The 18418-nt window shown below is 42.3% G+C and overlaps 1 protein-coding gene across 1 annotated transcript in view; it reads left to right on the forward strand.

The window, feature by feature from the left end:
* Positions 1-18418, forward strand: part of MED12L (mediator complex subunit 12L) — a 317050-nt gene that overhangs the window by 66700 nt on the left and 231932 nt on the right. Inside the window, exons 6-11 of the mRNA XM_034997061.1 lie at positions 1218-1387; positions 3772-3882; positions 4920-5189; positions 9219-9368; positions 10146-10245; positions 10776-10912. Of these exons, the coding sequence (XP_034852952.1) occupies positions 1218-1387; positions 3772-3882; positions 4920-5189; positions 9219-9368; positions 10146-10245; positions 10776-10912 (938 nt within the window). The remainder of the gene's footprint in view (positions 1-1217; positions 1388-3771; positions 3883-4919; positions 5190-9218; positions 9369-10145; positions 10246-10775; positions 10913-18418) is intronic.

Below are 18418 nucleotides of genomic sequence, written 5' to 3' on the forward strand. Positions count from 1 at the left end.
GTTGACCTAGTATCTGTTCATCTTTTTGCACTGGCTTGTTACTAGAGTTTAACATGTGCATTTGAATTTTGATTTTAAAAAAGACACAGTGAGGAGTAAGTGGTTCAGACCAAGACTTAACGGTAGTTCTCTCTGGGTAATGTTGTCAAGTACTTTTAAGAGTACTTAAAAAATAAAAACAAAACCCTGAATCCCCAACAGATGTTAGGTTTTTGCTCTTACTTTTGTCAAAATTGGTTCCTTTAAAAATAAGGTGGGAGAGCCAGTTGCCAGGATAATGGGAAAATAGCATTGTGTGGTAATGTTTCAGTAGGGTGGTTTCTTCTGAAATGCTGTTTCGCTAATCCTTGGGGAAATTTGGCTGTGAGCATGCAATTATTACATTTTTATCCACAGAATGGGCTAAAGTTGGCATCACATCCCTCATGGTTGCCAAAGGCAACACACTGATTTAATTTGTGCCCCTCTGGCAGACATTTTTGAATATTTTTAGTGATTTTTTTTTTTTGTAATGGTACTTTTCTATTTCCTTTCCAGTCTCCTACCTTTTGTTCCTCACTACTCTTTCTGATTGAGTTCTGAGGTATCATGTGTTGGTAGAATAATTGAAGGTCCAGATGGTTGTCCAAGAGGCAGCTGTGCTGGTGTTTTAGCGGGTGTGGGGAGGGGGAGTGCAGGTCAGGATGCTGTCATGGGCCAGCCCGTGGTGAATGCCACTCCTCTTACAGACGGACAAAAATGGAACAAATCTTAATTAGGCATGTTTTAAATCCAACTTGGAGAGATGCATTTGGAGGATTTTGAATTGCTTTGGAGTAGAATTGAAATTTTTGAGGTGCTCACCTCCTCTGTTTCCTGCTTGTGGCTTTGAAATTTTTTATGCTGTTGTTAGCATAACGTGGAACATCACGAAATGCACATAACTCAAGTGCAGGCATCTCTACTCCTTCGTTGAGAGTCACAGAGACACACGGGGAGAGCTGCCTTCTCCACCCAAGAGCTGGCCAACATTCCTGTGGGGGGTGGAGGGCCGTCCACGTTGCCTTACTGGGGTGGGTGTGCTTTTTTGTACAATGCTTGCACATGCCAAAACCACTTTTCTATAATAGATGTTTGTTTTATATGTACATCCTTAAGCTAATCAGAAGGCGGGGAGAAAACGTTAATTCTTATATTCATCATGTCTAGAAATTTAGGTTTGTTTGTTTTTAATGCAGAGTGGACACAAATATCTACCAGATATCTCCGAGAGCAGCTGGCCAAGATTTCCGACTTCTACCACGTGGCTTCCAGCGCGGGGGATGGTCCTGTCCCGGTGCCACCGGATGTGGAGCAGGCCATGAAGCAGTGGGAGTACAACGAGAAGCTGGCCTTTCACATGTTCCAGGTAACCTTCTCAAGAGCCTCAAGGCCCTACATACAGCATGCTTTTAAGAAGAGAGCGAAGTCCTTACAGTTTAAGCGCTATCTTTATATGAACCAAATACATTCAGAGAAAGCAGTCTGACATTTCTCACCTTGAGTTGTATTCATGGTACCACCTTTGCCTCGAGGTGACAGCCACTGCTTCTATATATTGACCTCCAGCTTTCAATGATCTTAGCTCTTTTGATGCTGTTAATTTTTTGGTAATTTCTCTATTAAATATCCCTTCCAAACCTCTTATTTTGAAAAATTTGGATACGATTATTCAAAAAAATATTTGTGTTGGTGCTTCCTATCTCCTCGATCTCCATTAGGGCTTAGTTTCTCCATAGAAGGGTCGTCTTAATTTGGCTCACGGACAGTTTAAAATATAGTTGGGAGGATGAGTAAGGGCACGGAGCAAGCCCTGAATGCTCTTCGGACAAGCTGATGTAAATCATATTGACCAGAAGAGGGCGCTTGTGCTATTATTTGCCTCTTCCTAGCAAGGAGGGAGAAATGTGTTGAAGTTGTATGACTAGCAGAGACTTTCACTACCTGCTATCTTGTTCAGAGAGGAAGGGGGTAAAAAGGATGTGTAGTTTCAAAATTTTCTCCTTAGAACTTTATAATTTCCAGGTTGTAAGTGACTTTTTCTAAGAGTTTAAAGTAAGCCCGGTTCTCTGGGAGGTAGCATTGTTAGTTTTAAGTCAGTTAAAAACCATCTTATAAATCCTAGTTCCATTTAGCAGAGGACTACCTTGGTACCTTCTCTGAGCCTTTATGACTTTTATTGAGCTGAGGATTTAGTCCACATCTTTGAAAAAAGGGTCTCTCAACATGCTTAATATTTTTGGAAGGATTACTTTATGTATTGGGAACACTGAAATCCGTATCTCCTTTATAGGAGGCAGTTGGGTCCTAAACAGATGAATTTAATTGGGACATTAATGTTTAAATTTAAAAGTTTATTATATTTTAATTGGCCATATTCTGAAACATGAGGAAATTGTGCAGAAATAAGGGTATGGGTAAATACACAAAAACATCTTGAGGATGGATATGACGTAGCCATTGAAAGTCATGTTTAGAAAGATTTATTTTTTTTGAACCTTACATTTGCCATCTCTTCTGCCTTAAATACAAAATTCCAGTTTTTTCATTTCTTTATTAAAGTTCACATCACAGGTCTTAAAATTTTAAATTGAACTTTTTCTGTGACTAACCTTTTAACTCTTTGATTTTAAGCTTTTTAAAAATTAGAAATGAGCAACAAGTGGATACCTTTGATATCACGTCAGTGTGGTGACACTGTAATCTTTTAAATACTGAAGCTATAATTTATCAGTATATTTTCACACAAATTGTTGATAATCATGATAGTGGAGCACTGGTGATAAATAGGTATGAAAATGTTGCTAGGAATAAAGTAGGAGTTCATATTTACTACTGAGCTTGTTGCCACAGTGACCATAAAAATATGTGTCTTTCCCAGAAAACATAGCTTTTTGTTTCTGTTTTGAAGATTCTTTCATGATGTGAATCATAATACAAAACTAGAACATGACATTAAATACATATATGCTTAGACTGTCATAGAAGAATTGTGTATTTATATGAATGCATGTGTGTTTATATGAAGGTAATAGATGAAAATGTTAATGGCGCTTATGTTAAGAGGGGCTATGCCACCCCTGTGAGGCATTTTGGAAACTTGAGGTGTGTTGTTACTTTTAGTGTAGTTATGTTGGAATATGTGTACATTATTTTCTAATAAATTTTTTTCATTTCTTTATGTTAATGGTTAATTAGGACATTATATTGATTTTTAAGGTTATATTTTATACCTGGGTTATAGTGTCTGAAATTCATTTTAGGATAGAGGCAGGGGTTATTAGGAGAGCATTAGATATGATGGGATTTTCAGCTGCTTGCTGAGATGCTGGTATGATGGGGGCTTTTGTTCTTCATAATTAGCACCATTGGACAAGTTTTCTCCTGTGAGTATAAGTTCATACACCCCTGAAATCTAGCCAGGCGCTCGACATGCCCTGGGAGTCTGAAAGCTTCTGAATTTCCTTTCTCATAGGAATTAATTTTTTTCAGTTTAGAATGAAGCAGATTACCAAAAAAAGCAAAAACAACAAAAATACTCACCCCAAACCGACCACACAGAATCACACTGGGTCTTTGTTTTGTTTAGAATTTGGACTGTGATCCAGGAGACTGTATTTTTACTACAACAACAAAAATAATAATAGTAAAATTATACTTAAGCATAAGAGTTAAGAGTAATAGTGCTCTCTTTTGAATGTTAATTGGTTTTGCTTTAACGTTATCAGTGTAACTTTTCTTTGTTCATTGAAGGAAGGAATGCTAGAGAAACATGAATATTTGACATGGATCTTGGATGTTTTAGAAAAGATCAGACCAATGGATGATGATCTTCTTAAACTCTTATTACCACTAATGCTGCAGGTATAGTATGTGTGACCCTGAGCCCACTGATTTTTATGGGCAAGAAGTGAGTCTGATAAGGATGACTAAGTATGTGGATGGGGAAGAGGAAAAAAATTCTTTTTGGAATGGAAGGGAAGGATGTCTTGATGCTAGAACACATGAAGTGATCAAAAGCCAATTATTTATGTTGTCCATGTTCATAGTTTTTAACCACCTGTCTTTCTAAAGTATTCTCACCTTCCCCCCCCACCCCGATTTCTCCCATCACTGAGCTAAGCAGATAGATTTTTAAATACTGTTTCCTGAATCACACAGATTTCTGTGAAAGCAAATCATCTCTTTTTTAAGGATTAGAGGGTCTTCTGTATTTTTTGATGTTCTTTGAGTCCCTGGGGCCGGGAGCTTCCTATTTTAATGATTGCTCTAAGATCTGTTAAAATTTGGATTATTTGGAGAAAATTTATTTAGAAAAAAGAAAGTTTTCTTGAAACGCTAGTACATGAACTTGATAATTGAAGCGCTATGCAAGAGTATGTAGTGAAAAGTGATTCTCTTCCTCTCCCTAGTGCCCCCCCTGGGGACTACACTGCGCTAGTGTCCTGTGTATCCTCCCTGTGACAGTCTGTGCCCATGCTGTCGTTGGAGTAACCACCGGCCAGATGTGGCTTTTGAGCCCTTAAAATGTGACAAGTGCAATATGAGATGTGCTCTTAGTGTAAAATGCACACCAGATTTCAGCTTTAGTTCAGAAAAAAAGTGTATAATATCTCATTAAATCTTTTTGTGTTGATCACCTGTTGAAATGATAGCATTTTGGATATAATGGGCTAGAGAAAAGACATTACTCTTTTTAATCTTGCCTGTTATTTTTTTTAATGGCTATTAGAAAACTTTAAGTATGTGGATTGCATTGTTTCTGTTGGATGGCACTGGTCTCTACAGTACTTTTGAAGGGTTTTTTTTTTTTCCCTTAATGAAAAAAGTCTGTGTTAAAATAGTTGTTTCACTGACTAGCATCAGACGTGACTGAAGTCTGGTGTCCTTGTGCTTCTCAGTATTCGGACGAGTTTGTTCAGTCGGCTTACCTGTCTCGTCGTCTTGCCTACTTTTGTGCCCGGCGTCTTGCCTTGCTGCTGAGCGATAGTCCCAGCCTCCTTGCTGTGCACTCGCCCCACATGATGATAGGACCAAACAACTCAAGCATCGGGGCCCCCAGCCCTGGACCCCCTGGCCCCGTCATGAGTCCCGTGCAGCTGGCCTTCTCAGACTTCCTGTCCTGTGCACAGCATGGCCCCCTGGTTTATGGACTTAGTTGTATGCTGCAGGTAAGTCCCTGGCCCTTGCTATTTTCTGTTACGATTCAGTGTAGGAAACAACGGAGTTGAGAATCGCACCTTCAACTTTCACATCACACTCCGGTTTCTTCCTCACCCAAGTAATTGACAAAGTGACATCTCATGTTTTTATTTCTCTGTGGAAGATCTGTTACTTCTGTGTAGAAGAAAGTTACTGTAGTCGTCCTTCAGTATGCCATGCAGCAGTTCAATGATAAAACCCTCAGGGAACCCAGAGAATAAGTCTGCTATATCACTTCTCTTCTAGAAAGAGCTCCATTGTTCCTCCATGCAGCGTTCCGTAGCTTCCACAGCCCGCATCTTAGTTGGTTGCCATCCTTCTCTGTTTCTTTAAAATCCAGGTAACTTATCAGGCTCTGTTCCTCTGCCAAGCATCACTGCTTGTGCGGTCCTTGAGTGTCCAGTAGCATGTAGGCCACTGGGCTGATACTGTCAGGAATGAGATCCAGCCCTGTCCTCGAGGAGCTCCCAGCTTATGTTCAGGTCACGTTTCTTGGGCTCTTACTGTGTCCTTCGGCTTCGGGGCAGGGCTGGCCATAAAGACATACTCTTCACTCTGGTAGCGTTTATTGTCTTGTGGGGAAGACAGGCTTGTAAATGGACAGTGTCCGTATACCGTTGGCAAAGGCTGATGGAAGATGCACAGGGAACTAAGGGAGCTGAGCAGCGGAACTTCAGTTCAACCCAGAATTGAGAGAGGCTTTCTGAAGGAAGTGGCCCTGACTAGTGCTTATTATAATAGGAGGGTTTTTTTTTTTTATATAAAAGGTGCTAAAAACGGTTGGTTGAGGGAACAGCGTGAGAAAAGGGCCAGAAGGTCTATTAGTCATTGTGTGTGCCTGTTGGTATTAATGGAACATAAAGCATAAAGCCTGTTGAAGGGTCAGGGCATAGAAGATTTCCTATGTGTCTTATGATTGGGATGCCATTGCAGGGTTTTAGGCAGGGAAATGACATGGTCGGTTGTGTGGTTTAGTTAGATTGTTTTGGCCACAGTAGAGGGAAGAATTGTGGGAGTGGTGAGGTGGGGGAGTGGAGAGAGAGACAAGGCCAGGAAGTCAGTTTGGGAGAGTCTAGGTAAGTTCGTGTTTGGACTATGTTGAGTTATTTTATCCCTTAGGTCACTAAATGGATATGTTTAAGAGGTTATTACATGTCTCATTCTGAAGTTGAGGAGACAACCGGCCAGATGTGTGGATTTGAATCACTCAGGGTCACTAGGTTCACCCAAACCTCCAGAGGGGGTGAGATTACTCAAAGAGTTAGCAGTGAGACGCGACCTGTGGACCCCGGGGGGCCTGAGTGGCTGAGAGGTGGCAGAAGGGAAGTCCATGGAGGTGGCCATGAAAGTGTGGCCAGACTGGAGAGAACAGAAAGTGGAGAGTGCTGTTGTAGAGACAGGGACAGTGAGAATAAAAATAGGATTATTAGGATTCTTTTTTTTTTTTTTTTAAGATTTTTATTTGAGAGAGAGAGCATGAGCATGGGGGAGGGGCAGAGGGAGAGGGAGAAGCAGACTCCCCACTGAGCAGAGGGCTCAACATGGGGCTCAGTCCCAGGACTCTGGAATCGTGCTCTGAGCCAAAGGCAGACGCTTAACTGACTGAGCCACCCAGGCGCCCTGGGATTGTTATGATTCTGTTACAATCCTAGTAATAGCATTTATTGTGTTCTAAGCACTGTTGTAAATTGCAACCTGTATTAAGTCATTTAGTTCTCAGAACCATCCTGTGGGATTGGAACCAGAATTATTGCTGCAGCATTAGTGATGAAATGGTGTAGGTCACACAGCAAGCAAGTGGCAAAGTTGGAGTTCACACCCAGAAGTCTGAATCCAGAGTCTACACCGCCGTGCTAAGCTGCTTCTCTAGGTACTGCGGGAAGTTTCCAAAAGGAGTTAGTAGTGGGCAGTGCCCAGCGGTTTGGGGAAGTCTGGTAAGAAGATGGCTGGATTGTCTTTGGGAAGACTGTGGTCTCTGATGATCAGTTGAGTGGTGGATGAGAAGCCATATGGAGGTGGGTTGAGGAGCGATGAAGAATGGGGAGAAATAATGCTACCTGTTCTTTGGAGAAACATGTCTGTGAAGGGAAGAGAGAGATTGCTGCTAGGCGAGTGGAGAGTTTTAAAAGGTTTTGTTTTCTGAGGCGAGGGTAAACTAGTAGGTAGAGAGAACAGGAGAAGCGGGTTGTTTGAGAGATCAGCACCTTGGATATTGGAGGCTTTGGAATTCAGAACACTGGGAAGAGTGCCATCATGGACAGGAGACGAGACCCCCCCCGCCCCGCTCACACACAGGAGGAGGGAGCTGGGGATGTGGACCAGTGGAGGCAGATACATTGGTGGGGCTCAGGGATTTGACATTCCTCACGTCTGCCATCTGCTTTCCACCAGACGTCCCCTACACCTCAGAATCTAGTTTTCTTAATACTTAATTTTGCATTTTAGAGAAAAGGAAATACTGCATTCCCTCTCTAATAAGCTCACAGTCTGTTGTCAAGTGGCACCACAGCATGATGGTTAAGACCTGTTTTTTAAAGAATCATTGCAGACCTGACTTTAGCCTCTCCTCTGCCACTGACTAACTCGAACCTTGAGCCTCTGTTTCTTGGGCATGAGGGGAATGGTGACAGTTCCTACTTCATTACCACACAGAGTTCGGGTTGCGATGACTGAAAGCTTCCAGGGCAGCGCACAGTACAGAGTAAAGACTTAATTACGCTGGAGCCATAATATTTCGTCTCCATTTAGGAGGCAGCAGGGTTAGCATAGTGGTTCCAAGCATGTGTGCTGAAATCAGTTTGGCTGGTTACTAAATTTCCTCTGTGGCTCATGTTCCTCTTTGGTACAATTGGAGAATAGCACTACCTCCCTGATGGGGTTGCTGTGACCTGTGAGTGAGGCGGTCCTAGAAAGTGCTTCATGCAAGCTGGTTGAGTAAAAAATGTCTTCAAGGGTCTAAGATAGGGATAGACAAACCACAACCTGGAGGCCAAGTCCAGCCCAGGAGCTAAGAATATATTTTATATTTTCAGTGAGTTAGTAAAACAAACAAAAAAAGAATATGTGACAGAAATTAGAGGTGACACGCAAAGCTTAAAGCATTTACTGTCTGGCTTTTTATAGAAAATTTGCCACCCGCTGGTCCAGGGTTACGGCCTATCCAGCATCTATGAAGCTACTTCCTGTGTTATCTCAGAGATTATTTCTTAGATTAAAAAAAAAAAATTCCTTTTTAGATTTTATAACTTTAGAAATGACATATTCTAATTCCATCTCATTTTTCTAATTGAATGAAGAAACTGTTTTTTAAGTGACAATTTTTCAGTGATGATTACTGTGTTTTTATTAACTTTCCTAGGTTTTCTGTGTTGGAATGTTAGTTTATGAATTATAATACTCCTTGATTTCTCGGTAGCTGTACTCCTCCCTTTATTTATAATTCTTTTTTGGGGAGCGCCTAGGTGGCTCAGTCCATTAAGCATCTGCCTTTGGCTCAGGTCATGATCCCAGGGTCCTGGGATTGAGCCCCACATTGGGGGAGCCTGCTTCTCCCTCTCCCTCTGCCCCCCCCGCCCCTTGTGCTCACTCGCGTGCGTGCTCTCTCTGTCAAATAAATAAATAAAATCTTTAAAAAATAATTGTTTTTAAAGATTTTATTTGAGAGAGAGAGTGCACACAAGCAGGGGGAGAGGGAAAGGGAGAAGCTGAATCCCCGCGGAGCACAGAGCCCGACACAGGGCTCGATCTTAGGATACTGAGATCATGACCTGAGCTGAAGTCAGACACTTAACCAACTGAGCCACCCAGGCGTCCCTCAAATTAATAATTCTTAGTTTTGTCTTAGAACTTGAAAAGTTGAGAATGGGGTCAGCAGTCCATATTTTAAACTCACTGGTAGGAAACTATAATATCGTTATGACAAGGCATCATATTTACTTTTAAGTTGTTGCACTTTTCTCATTCCTTTAAATATCTGGATTTTCCTGCTTCATTTCCAGACTGTCACTCTCTGTTGCCCAAGTGCCTTGGTGTGGAATTATTCCACAAACGACAATAAGAGCGCGAACCCTGGCTCGCCCCTGGATCTGCTGCAGGTGGCCCCCTCCAGCCTCCCCATGCCGGGTGGGAACACGGCTTTCAATCAGCAGGTAGACTTCCTGTTATGGTGGTTTGATGGGTGTGTTCATTCTTGAGAGGCATCACAGCATAGTGGGCCAGGTGGGTTTCAGCATCTCAGGTGCTTGGGTACCATTCCCAGCCCTGCTCCCCATCTCTCTGCGGGGCCTGGGCGAAGTATTTCACCTCTCTGAACCACAGAAGTTCATCACATTGCTCCCTTTCTTCTTTCCCTCTTGCTGGGCAGTTCTTGCAGAGCGTTCTGCCACCCAGAGGGTAGTTACGGTGGTGGTTCTAATACATGACCACAGCGCTCCTAGTTGGTCATCTGTGATATTTAGTAACTATGTTTTTATGAGTTAGTTTTATTAGTGCTGGGTTTTTTTGGTTCAGAGACTTAAGAAACTTAAACCACAGGATCGTGACTAATGTTGAGAATAAGATCCCTGTTTTTTTGGCAAGCATTTTTCTTAAATTAATGAAACATGCCTCGTTGTTTTCATACATAGAAGAATGGCTCAAAAATGATACTTTAGAGCTTTCACCTTTCCATATGATATCCTAAAAAAATTTTCACTTGTAAAGCAAACTTTTTTTTTTTTTTTGGTGAGCATTTGTTATTGAAAACTGACATTGAACCACCAATTGTAAATTTTAAAGGGCACTTCTTGGACAACAGGCTAAATTTGCTATGATGTAGTCGAGATGGACTGTAGGACGCTGCTGTGCTCATGTGAGAAACCTGACCTGATTTAGACAGCCACTGTGGCTCTCCAAGCACAAGTTAAGTGGAAGTGCTTATCTTTCAGGTTCGGGCCAGGATTTACGAGGCGGAACAGCAGATCAAACAAAGAGGCCGTGCAGTGGAGGTTCGGTGGTCCTTTGACAAGTGCCAAGAATCAACAGCAGGTATAGAACACGAGAGAAGAAGGGGTGCTTTTGAATGTTGGACTTGGTGCTGCATTTCTGATTCTTAACTATCCGTCCACATAGTGAGTAAGGATGCTTTTTAGCGGAGCCACCTTCTGATTTCTGAGGGCATTCTTCATTTCGTGCCCTGTAGCTCCCGGCTGTCGAGAATGTCAGGTTTGGTTTCATTGGGAATTCTTACATGCCGAGAATGATGCTTTCTTTTTTTTTTCTTTTTAAAGATTTTATTTATTTGACAGAGAGAAACACAGCGAAAGAGGGAACACAAGCAGGGGGAGTGGGAGAGGGAGAAGTAGGCCTCCCGTGGAGCAGGGAGCCTGATGCAGGCTCGATCCCAGAACCCTGGGATCATGACCTGAGCTGAAGGCAGACGCTTAACGACTGAGCCACCCAGGCGCCCCAGAACGATGCTTTCTTAAAATCCCTTTTGCCCTGCCTAGTGATGATTTTGTACTACGCTGTTGTGGCTTTATTTGACCTCTTGACAGTTGCTTAATTTCCACATCCAGGGGTGACCATCAGTCGGGTGTTGCACACGTTGGAAGTGTTGGATCGACATTGTTTTGACCGGACTGACTCCAGCAATTCAATGGAGACGCTTTATCATAAGATTTTCTGGGCAAACCAAAACAAAGATAACCAAGAGGTAGTTCATATTTTTCTTCTTTTCATTTAAATTTTCTCAGCATATTTTTTTTTTCATTCAGTAAATTCTGGCAAAGCCTTTTCTATGAAGTGTAAGAGATTATGAAGGTGTCACCCTGAAATGATTTTGTTGTTGGACTAAAATGCCCCCAGATTATTAAAATGAAATGTTTGGGCTGATCAACCTAGGTGTATTTGTTGGAAAGATTTTTCTTGGACTTTTTATCATCCCCCCCCCCCCCCCATCATTTTAGTTCTAGCAGAATATCCTTCATCCAGTGATTGGACTTTATATAATGGTTTGGCTTTGACTTAGGGGGAAGTCTATTTTAATATTAGAGCAGTGAATGAATATTGTGGTCACGGTCTTTGGAAAATCTGTATTCAACGTATTAGGATTCTCCAGAGAAACAGAACCAGTATGGGGAAGGGGAAATATATATAAATGTGTGTGTGTGTGTGTGTGTATACACACATATATGTAAGTGGGAAAGAAGTATTTATTTTAGGGAATTGGCTCACATGATTATGAGGGCAGGCAAATCTGAAATGTGCAGGGCAGGCCAGCAACCTGCGGGCCCTGGGAACAGTTGATGTCATAGTCTTGAGTCTGAAGTCCATCTGGAAGCAGAACTCCTTCCTCGGAGACCTGTCTTTTCTCTTACGGCCTTAAACAAATTGGGTGAGGCCCACCCACATTATGGAGGATAATCTGCTTTACTTAAAGTTTACTGATTTAAATGTTATCCACATTTAAAAAAATACCTTCACGGCAACATCTAGACTGGAATTTGCCCCAAAATACTGGGTACCATGGCCTGACCAAATTAACTATCACAGAGAATTATTATCTTATGCTTTCTTGGATTAGATTGTTTCATTATTGAACTGCCCTATCAACAAAGGTTTTTCAATTTTTTTTCCCTCAACCTTATTTTGGGACAATGAACAAGTTTGTCTTCTTTTTGCAATGGGAAGCAAAAACCCATGGTATAGCCAGGTTGTGTTAGGCACCAAGAATGAAGAAGTTTTAAGACATGGTACCTGCCTTCAAGGAACACCTTAGTTGACTGATTACTATTATCTTTGATTTTCGTACTAGCCTTTGGGAATGCATATGGGGAAAGGAGAGATTAAACAACAGAAACAGTAACCCAAAACCTTTCCTTATCCCACCCTGATGTGAACCTGATGTGATCCTGTTGTAGGTTATTCCTCTTTCTGGAATAATTTGTGTGGTCACCCTGCTTCTCAAAGATAAGGTGTCAAGTTCACTGCTGCCAAGTAGAATGTCAGAATATTGAGTGAGGGACAGACTGAGCATATTTTCTCATTCATTGTGAAGTCTCAGCAATGCTTTGGTACTTCCGTAGAGTACACTGATTATAAGTCTGCACAATTCTCTGCTAATTAACACAAGGTGTTACTGTGTTCTTTTATGGTGTCCATTTGTAATAAAGACTTTCTTAGATAAAAGGTTGCAAGACTACTAAGGTTTTAATATACTGAAGTGAGATACCTGGAAGGAAAGTTGAGATACCTAAAATTCAAGATGTCCTTTTGGACTCCTAAGCTTCTTGCACCAAGTGTTGAGTAAAGATTGTGTTGTTCTCTTTTGAGTGTTTTAGCAAGTGCACCACAACCACTTGAGTTTTGTGGTTAGCCTCACTGTAGACCTTTCTAGTGAATGAACTGCCCAACTTCACAATTACATGCCCCATTCACCCACAGAGACTTAAGTTATTCACTAGCACTCTTAAGAGGAAATGATGAGTGTCATATCAAGGGCAGAAATTAAGTTTTATATCTATGTATATATAATTACCTAAATTATATATACATATATATATATATATATATTTAAGTAGGCTCCACGCCCAGCATGGAGCCCAACTCAAGGCTTGAACTCACGTCCCTGAGATCAAGACCTGAACTGAGATTGAGTCAGATGCTTAACCAGCTGAGCCACCAGGCGCCCCAAGTTTTGTTTTTGTTTTTTTTTTTTAAGATTTTATTTATTTGACGGAGACTCAGTGAGAGAGGGAGAAGCAGGAAGCCCGATGAGGGGCTCGATCCCAGGACCCTGGGACCATGACCTGAGCCGAAGGCAGACGCTTAACAACTGAGCCACCCAGGTGCCCCCCAAGTTTTGTATTTGTGAATAAAATCACACTATAAGCTCTCTAAAGCACAGTTGTCTCCAATGAGGGAATTCACCCAGGATATGGGGAGGGGGATGCCACTAGAGGGTGACATGTACTCAGGACTGAGAGTCCCAGATGTTCTCGTGACATGCTTCGTTGGAAGGAGCGTCAGTGTTGCCCGTTTAATTATATTGAATGTTGACTCCACTATGGAAAGAGTTGATGTGAGTGGTTGCTTTGTGGTTACAGTGCTCTTTTATGAGTAAGACAAAAATTTTATTTTAAACCTGTAATTCAGACTGGTCACCTTTTCTTAATCTGTCAGAAAGAATAACTAGGCAGATCCAGTTAATTTAACATTAGGATAATTTTTAAACATTAAAATATTTAACATTAAATTAATTTTTATTGAACATTATATTGTAAGTTTTACAATATGGCTTTGGCATCTGTGTGTGTGTGTATACCACGGTGTGTATGTATAAGCAGGCAAATGACAGAGTTTCATCTTTGTGTTTATTCTTTATCAGGGCCTACTATTTTCTTGACTACCAAGTCACTTTATATATATATATATCTGGAATTCATGGATGAGCTGTGGAGTTGTATTAACTATGATCAGCTGTGTGACCTTGAGCAACTTACTTGCAGGCTCTGTGCCTTAGTGCCTTCATTTGTTAGGGCAAATGCTCTATGCCAACTTACCTATCCCTAAGGGACAGGAGGACTTTGAGAATTATAAAGCAGTCTATAAATATATTTAAAAATGTGAATGATAAATAGCAATAATTATTAGTTGTGTTATATTGGAAGAACCAATATGATGTAACTATAATTTTCTGACTAGGAGTTGTATAAAGTGGTGTGATTTGGATTCAGAAACAGGTCTCACTTCTTTAAAAGGTACTTCCTCTTTTTTGGTTTCATAATTTGTGTTAGGACAGACAACATGAAAGATAATAGAACAAGTGACCAGCCTCTGCAATTGCAGTGAGCTTGAGGTTTGCTTTTGTTGAAGTTGTGTTTTAGGTAGGCCTGGGCCCTGGATTGCTCAGCCTGCTTCCTCACATCTATTTGGGCAAGTTGAATTCACCCTTCTTGATTCCGTTTTCTCTGGAACTGCTAAAAGGAAATTGAGTTCTTTTCACTTTCTTGTAGGGAGGTGGGAGAGCAGCCCTACAGATGGGACTCGGAGTCTGAAGTTCAGGTTTGTGTGTGTCATTAAGTCTCCGTGTTTGGTCAAAGCCGTCATGCACGGAATGAAGACGTTTGAGGCCTTTGTCCTGCCCTGTGGTTGGACTGTGGTCATGAGAGTGAGCGTGGGCCCCACGATGGGGTGTGTCAGGCCTGTGGTGTGCTTCTGCTCATTCTCCGTGGACTGCCGTTATTCCTTTACCCTCTCCTTCCCTGCTGCCCCCCTTATCCTCAGCAGGTGCTTCTGTGTTAGGGTTTGGGTACTGTTGTAAGAGAGGTGAAAATATAAATCTTAAAACCCTTAATGTTTACTTACTCTAAATCTGTGCTGCTTGATTTTCCATTCAGTATAGTGGGAGATAATAAAACTTGTAATATTTAGGACAGGGCTCGGAGACTTGTGTTGTATGGCTGTCAGGAGGTGGTGCAAGTTAACGGTAGGCTGTTGGGTCCAGGGCCCCTGAGAGGCAACCCAGGAGGGGGCTTGCCCTCTCTGAGTAGAGTGGCCTGTCTCAGATTCTACTTGGGAAGGCAAACCCACTGTTGTCTGATCATTCGACATTTCAAGAGAACTTGGATGTCAAGATTTACATGTGAACTTTTCCAATCTTTTTTTTTTTTTTAAAGATTTTATTTATTTATTTGAGAGGGAGAGAATGAGAGACAGAGAGCACAAGAGGGAAGAGGGCAGAAGGAGAAGCAGACCCCCCGCTGAGCAGGGAGCCGGATGCGGGACTCGATCCCGGGACTCCAGGATCATGACCTGAGCCGAAGGCAGTCGCTTAACCAACTGAGCCACCCAGGCGCCCGAACTTTTCCAATCTTAACACACACTGCAAGCCAGGCAGTGTCTGTTGGCCATGTTTGCCCAGATGCCTGTCACTTTGCCCCTCATGGTGCCTGTTTTAAACACTGGCTTACTGATTTGCCTGTTCAGTGTTTCAGAACCATTTCTGCTCTGGGTCATGGGAGGCAGAGAAGCCTGATGTCCACGAAAGGGACTGTTGTTGGGAATGGAGGGCACCTCTTGATTCCAAGTCCTGACTGAGTCTGTCACTTGGGACCTACAGGCGGGGGCCACATTGCTGACCTCAGGTCTGGGGGAGAAGTGCCCCTCAGCCTTACAGAGAAGCCAGACCGCTTCCTTCCTCTTGGCTTCTTTCCTTGTTTGTGTTGGTTGGGTGTGAAGGGAGAAGTAGCTGCCTCTTTGGGTCCGCCAGGGACATGGATAGAAGGGAGAGTCTAAAGATGGCAGGAAGAGCCGCCTTTTCACTTCTCTCTCTGGTGCCTGGGGAAGCCGACTTTGTCCTGAGTAATGAAAAGGCCAGAACAGCTGCAGCGACACATACATTTCCTCTTTCCCTGCTGCTAAACAAACCTGAAAATCTACATATTTATTGTTGCTTTCCTGCTTACTCATGAAGCATTCTCTGAATAGGTGTGATGAGTTCATACTGATTTTTTTGAATGGCATAGGCCCAGAGTCCAGAGCAGCCGTCTGACTCCCCTCTGGCCCAGGCCAGGGCCAGACCAAGTTGGCAGCCATGTGGTTGAGGAACCCTCAGCACCATGCAAAGGAAAATCTCCGTTTCCGTCTGCTGGTCATTGCTGGGCTTTGTTGCATGTTTTTCTCCCTGCCAGCCTAAAGCCCCGCAGGTCGGGGTCTGTGTTCCTTTGGCTCACCAGCGTATCACCAGTCTCTAACACCATGCCTGGTGCCCCACATGTCCTCAGGAAATACTTACTGAATTGGTTTTTGGGGGGGCTTACAGAAAAGCTGCTGGGACAGTGAACTGGAAAGGAAAGCCCTCTATGGGATTGGGTTTGGAAGGGTAGGGGGAATGCAGAAAGAAAATCTATAGAATATATTGGCTTTAACAACGGTACAAGGAAGCATGCGCAGGCGGTGGTAGGAGGGCGGCTGACAGAGTTCTCAGCTGTAAAATCAGCAGGTTAGTAGCGCATCTCTTGGGCGGTATTACGTACAATTCACTTACTCTTCATGAGTCTTAATTTCCCCACTTGTAAAACGGGATTTCTACCTCCTGATGATGTGAAAATGACTTGAAACAATGTCGAGAAAACATTCAGATATTTATAGTGCCTAGCGTGTAAAGGGGTACTCCGTAAACACTACCTACTATTACAACTGACATATTTAGGGAAGCAGTTAAACTCTAGAGACATGGAAGGAATATGGTCCTACGGTCCCTTGGGACTACTGTGGGGACACACACACACACACAGCCATCACACAATCCTTTAATCCAAAACGCACAGCCAACATCTGTCAGGCTTTTTACATTCTTTGATTTTCACAAAGACTTTACCCTCATCCGGGAAGCAGTCGGATGGGACTGGCCCACCCCCAGTGAGGTGTTTGCAGTACTACCATGTAGTGAAAGAGATCGTGCTCATTTCGGTGCTTAGAGGTATTTTTGGGTTGTTGTTGTTTTTAATGTTTAATGTAAGAAAGAGTCACTTTTAAAAATTAAGACTCAAGATAACAAAGTCAAATGAGGCAGAAGTTAGGCAAACAAGGAAAACACACCTGGATGGCTTCCCGTTAAGATGCATGTGCTGAATTTTAGAATTGTTGATGCGGATTGCAGCCCTGCCTGAGTGCACTGTACTGGAGAAGTCACATGGTTTCCTACTGGACGCCCAAAGGGGGAGGTGCCAGTCTCTTACAGCTACCGTTTTCTTCTTTCTTCAAGTAAACTTATTGTGAAAGGGTGATTATATTAACATGGTTGGAGGTGGGGGAAATGGCATGTCCAGACATTTAGACATTACTGTAATGGTAAGGGTCAGTCATGAATCCACTTAGATTGTGGTGGGCCTCTTAGATTGCTTTTGAGCATGTGATACAAGTCTTTTTTCTTCAGCCTTTTTATGAGTACATCTTAAGTACTAAGCCTTGTTATGTGTTATGCCATCTCATTTAAATTTTCCCTGGCCAGTGAGAAACATGTTTAAAAATTTTTTTTTTCTTTATCTCCTTTGCAGATGAGGAAACCAGGGCGTAGGGCAGATGAGTAAATTGTCCAAGCTTATACCCAACTCACTGGTGGGAAAATAGGGATTAGAATCCTAAATGGTTCTAGAACCCAACTCTTTTTTAAAAAATTAAAAAAGATTTTTTTTTTTATTAATTTTTAAGTAGGCTCCCCTGGGTGTGGAGCCCCATATGGGGCCTTAAACTCACAACCCTGAGATCAAGACTTGAGCTGAGATCAAGAGCTGGACGCTCAACCAACTGAGCCTCCCAGGCACCCCTAGGACCCAACTCTTGACTAGTACATTCTATTCCTTGTCCTACTTCTTTAATAAATCATTTTATTTCAGGTAACTATAGTGGAACAAACAAGCATCAGATAATTTTGGAAAAAGGAGGGAAAAACCTTTATAGTTGCCACAGTTTCCATATTAATATTGGTATATTTATTTGCAGGAATAATCCCTGATTTTTAAAGGTGAAACAATTTCAACATAGTAAACAATATTTAAGTTAGAAAATCCAAATCTTCAAGTTGGGCAAGCTGACCCTTGTAGAGTATCACACAACTGAGGCCAGTTCAGACCTGAATTTGAGTCCTGGCTTTGCTGTCAAGTAGCAGGTTGGATTCCAGCTAGTTCCTTGTTCCCCCAGGGTCATTGTTGCTGTATAGTGTCTTACTACTAGAATCCACTTCACTTGTGTTATGTTCATGGTTGGATAACATTGTCAACCTAGTACCATGTTTTAGAAATTTAGGTTTCCCTCTTCTCATCTATATGTTCCCTTCATTTTTCCTAAAAGACAAGTAAGTAAAGCTTATCGTACCATACAGTGATGACTCTTGGATATTAAGTTGAGTGTTTTCCTTATTTTCAGTAAGAGAGACCTGACACTTTTCAAGGACTTTTGGAGAGAGTTACTTTACAGTTTGTCTTATGTAGGACTTCTTTTTATTTTGAGAGAGAGATGGAGTGTGCATGTGCAACCCGGGAGGTGGAGACAGGCAGAGGGAGAGAGAATCTTAAGCCGGCCCCACGCCCAGCATGGTGCCCGATGCTGGGCTCGATCTCATGACCCCGAGATCATGACCTGAGCTGAAATCAAGAGTCAAACACTTAGCCAACTGAGGCACCCAGGCGCCTCCTTATGTATGATTTCTGTTATCCTG

The sequence above is a fragment of the Mirounga leonina genome, unplaced genomic scaffold (assembly GCF_011800145.1).
Source record: "Mirounga leonina isolate KUSES-001 unplaced genomic scaffold, KU_Mleo_1.0 Mir_115, whole genome shotgun sequence".
Taxonomy (NCBI): Eukaryota; Metazoa; Chordata; class Mammalia; order Carnivora; family Phocidae; genus Mirounga; species Mirounga leonina.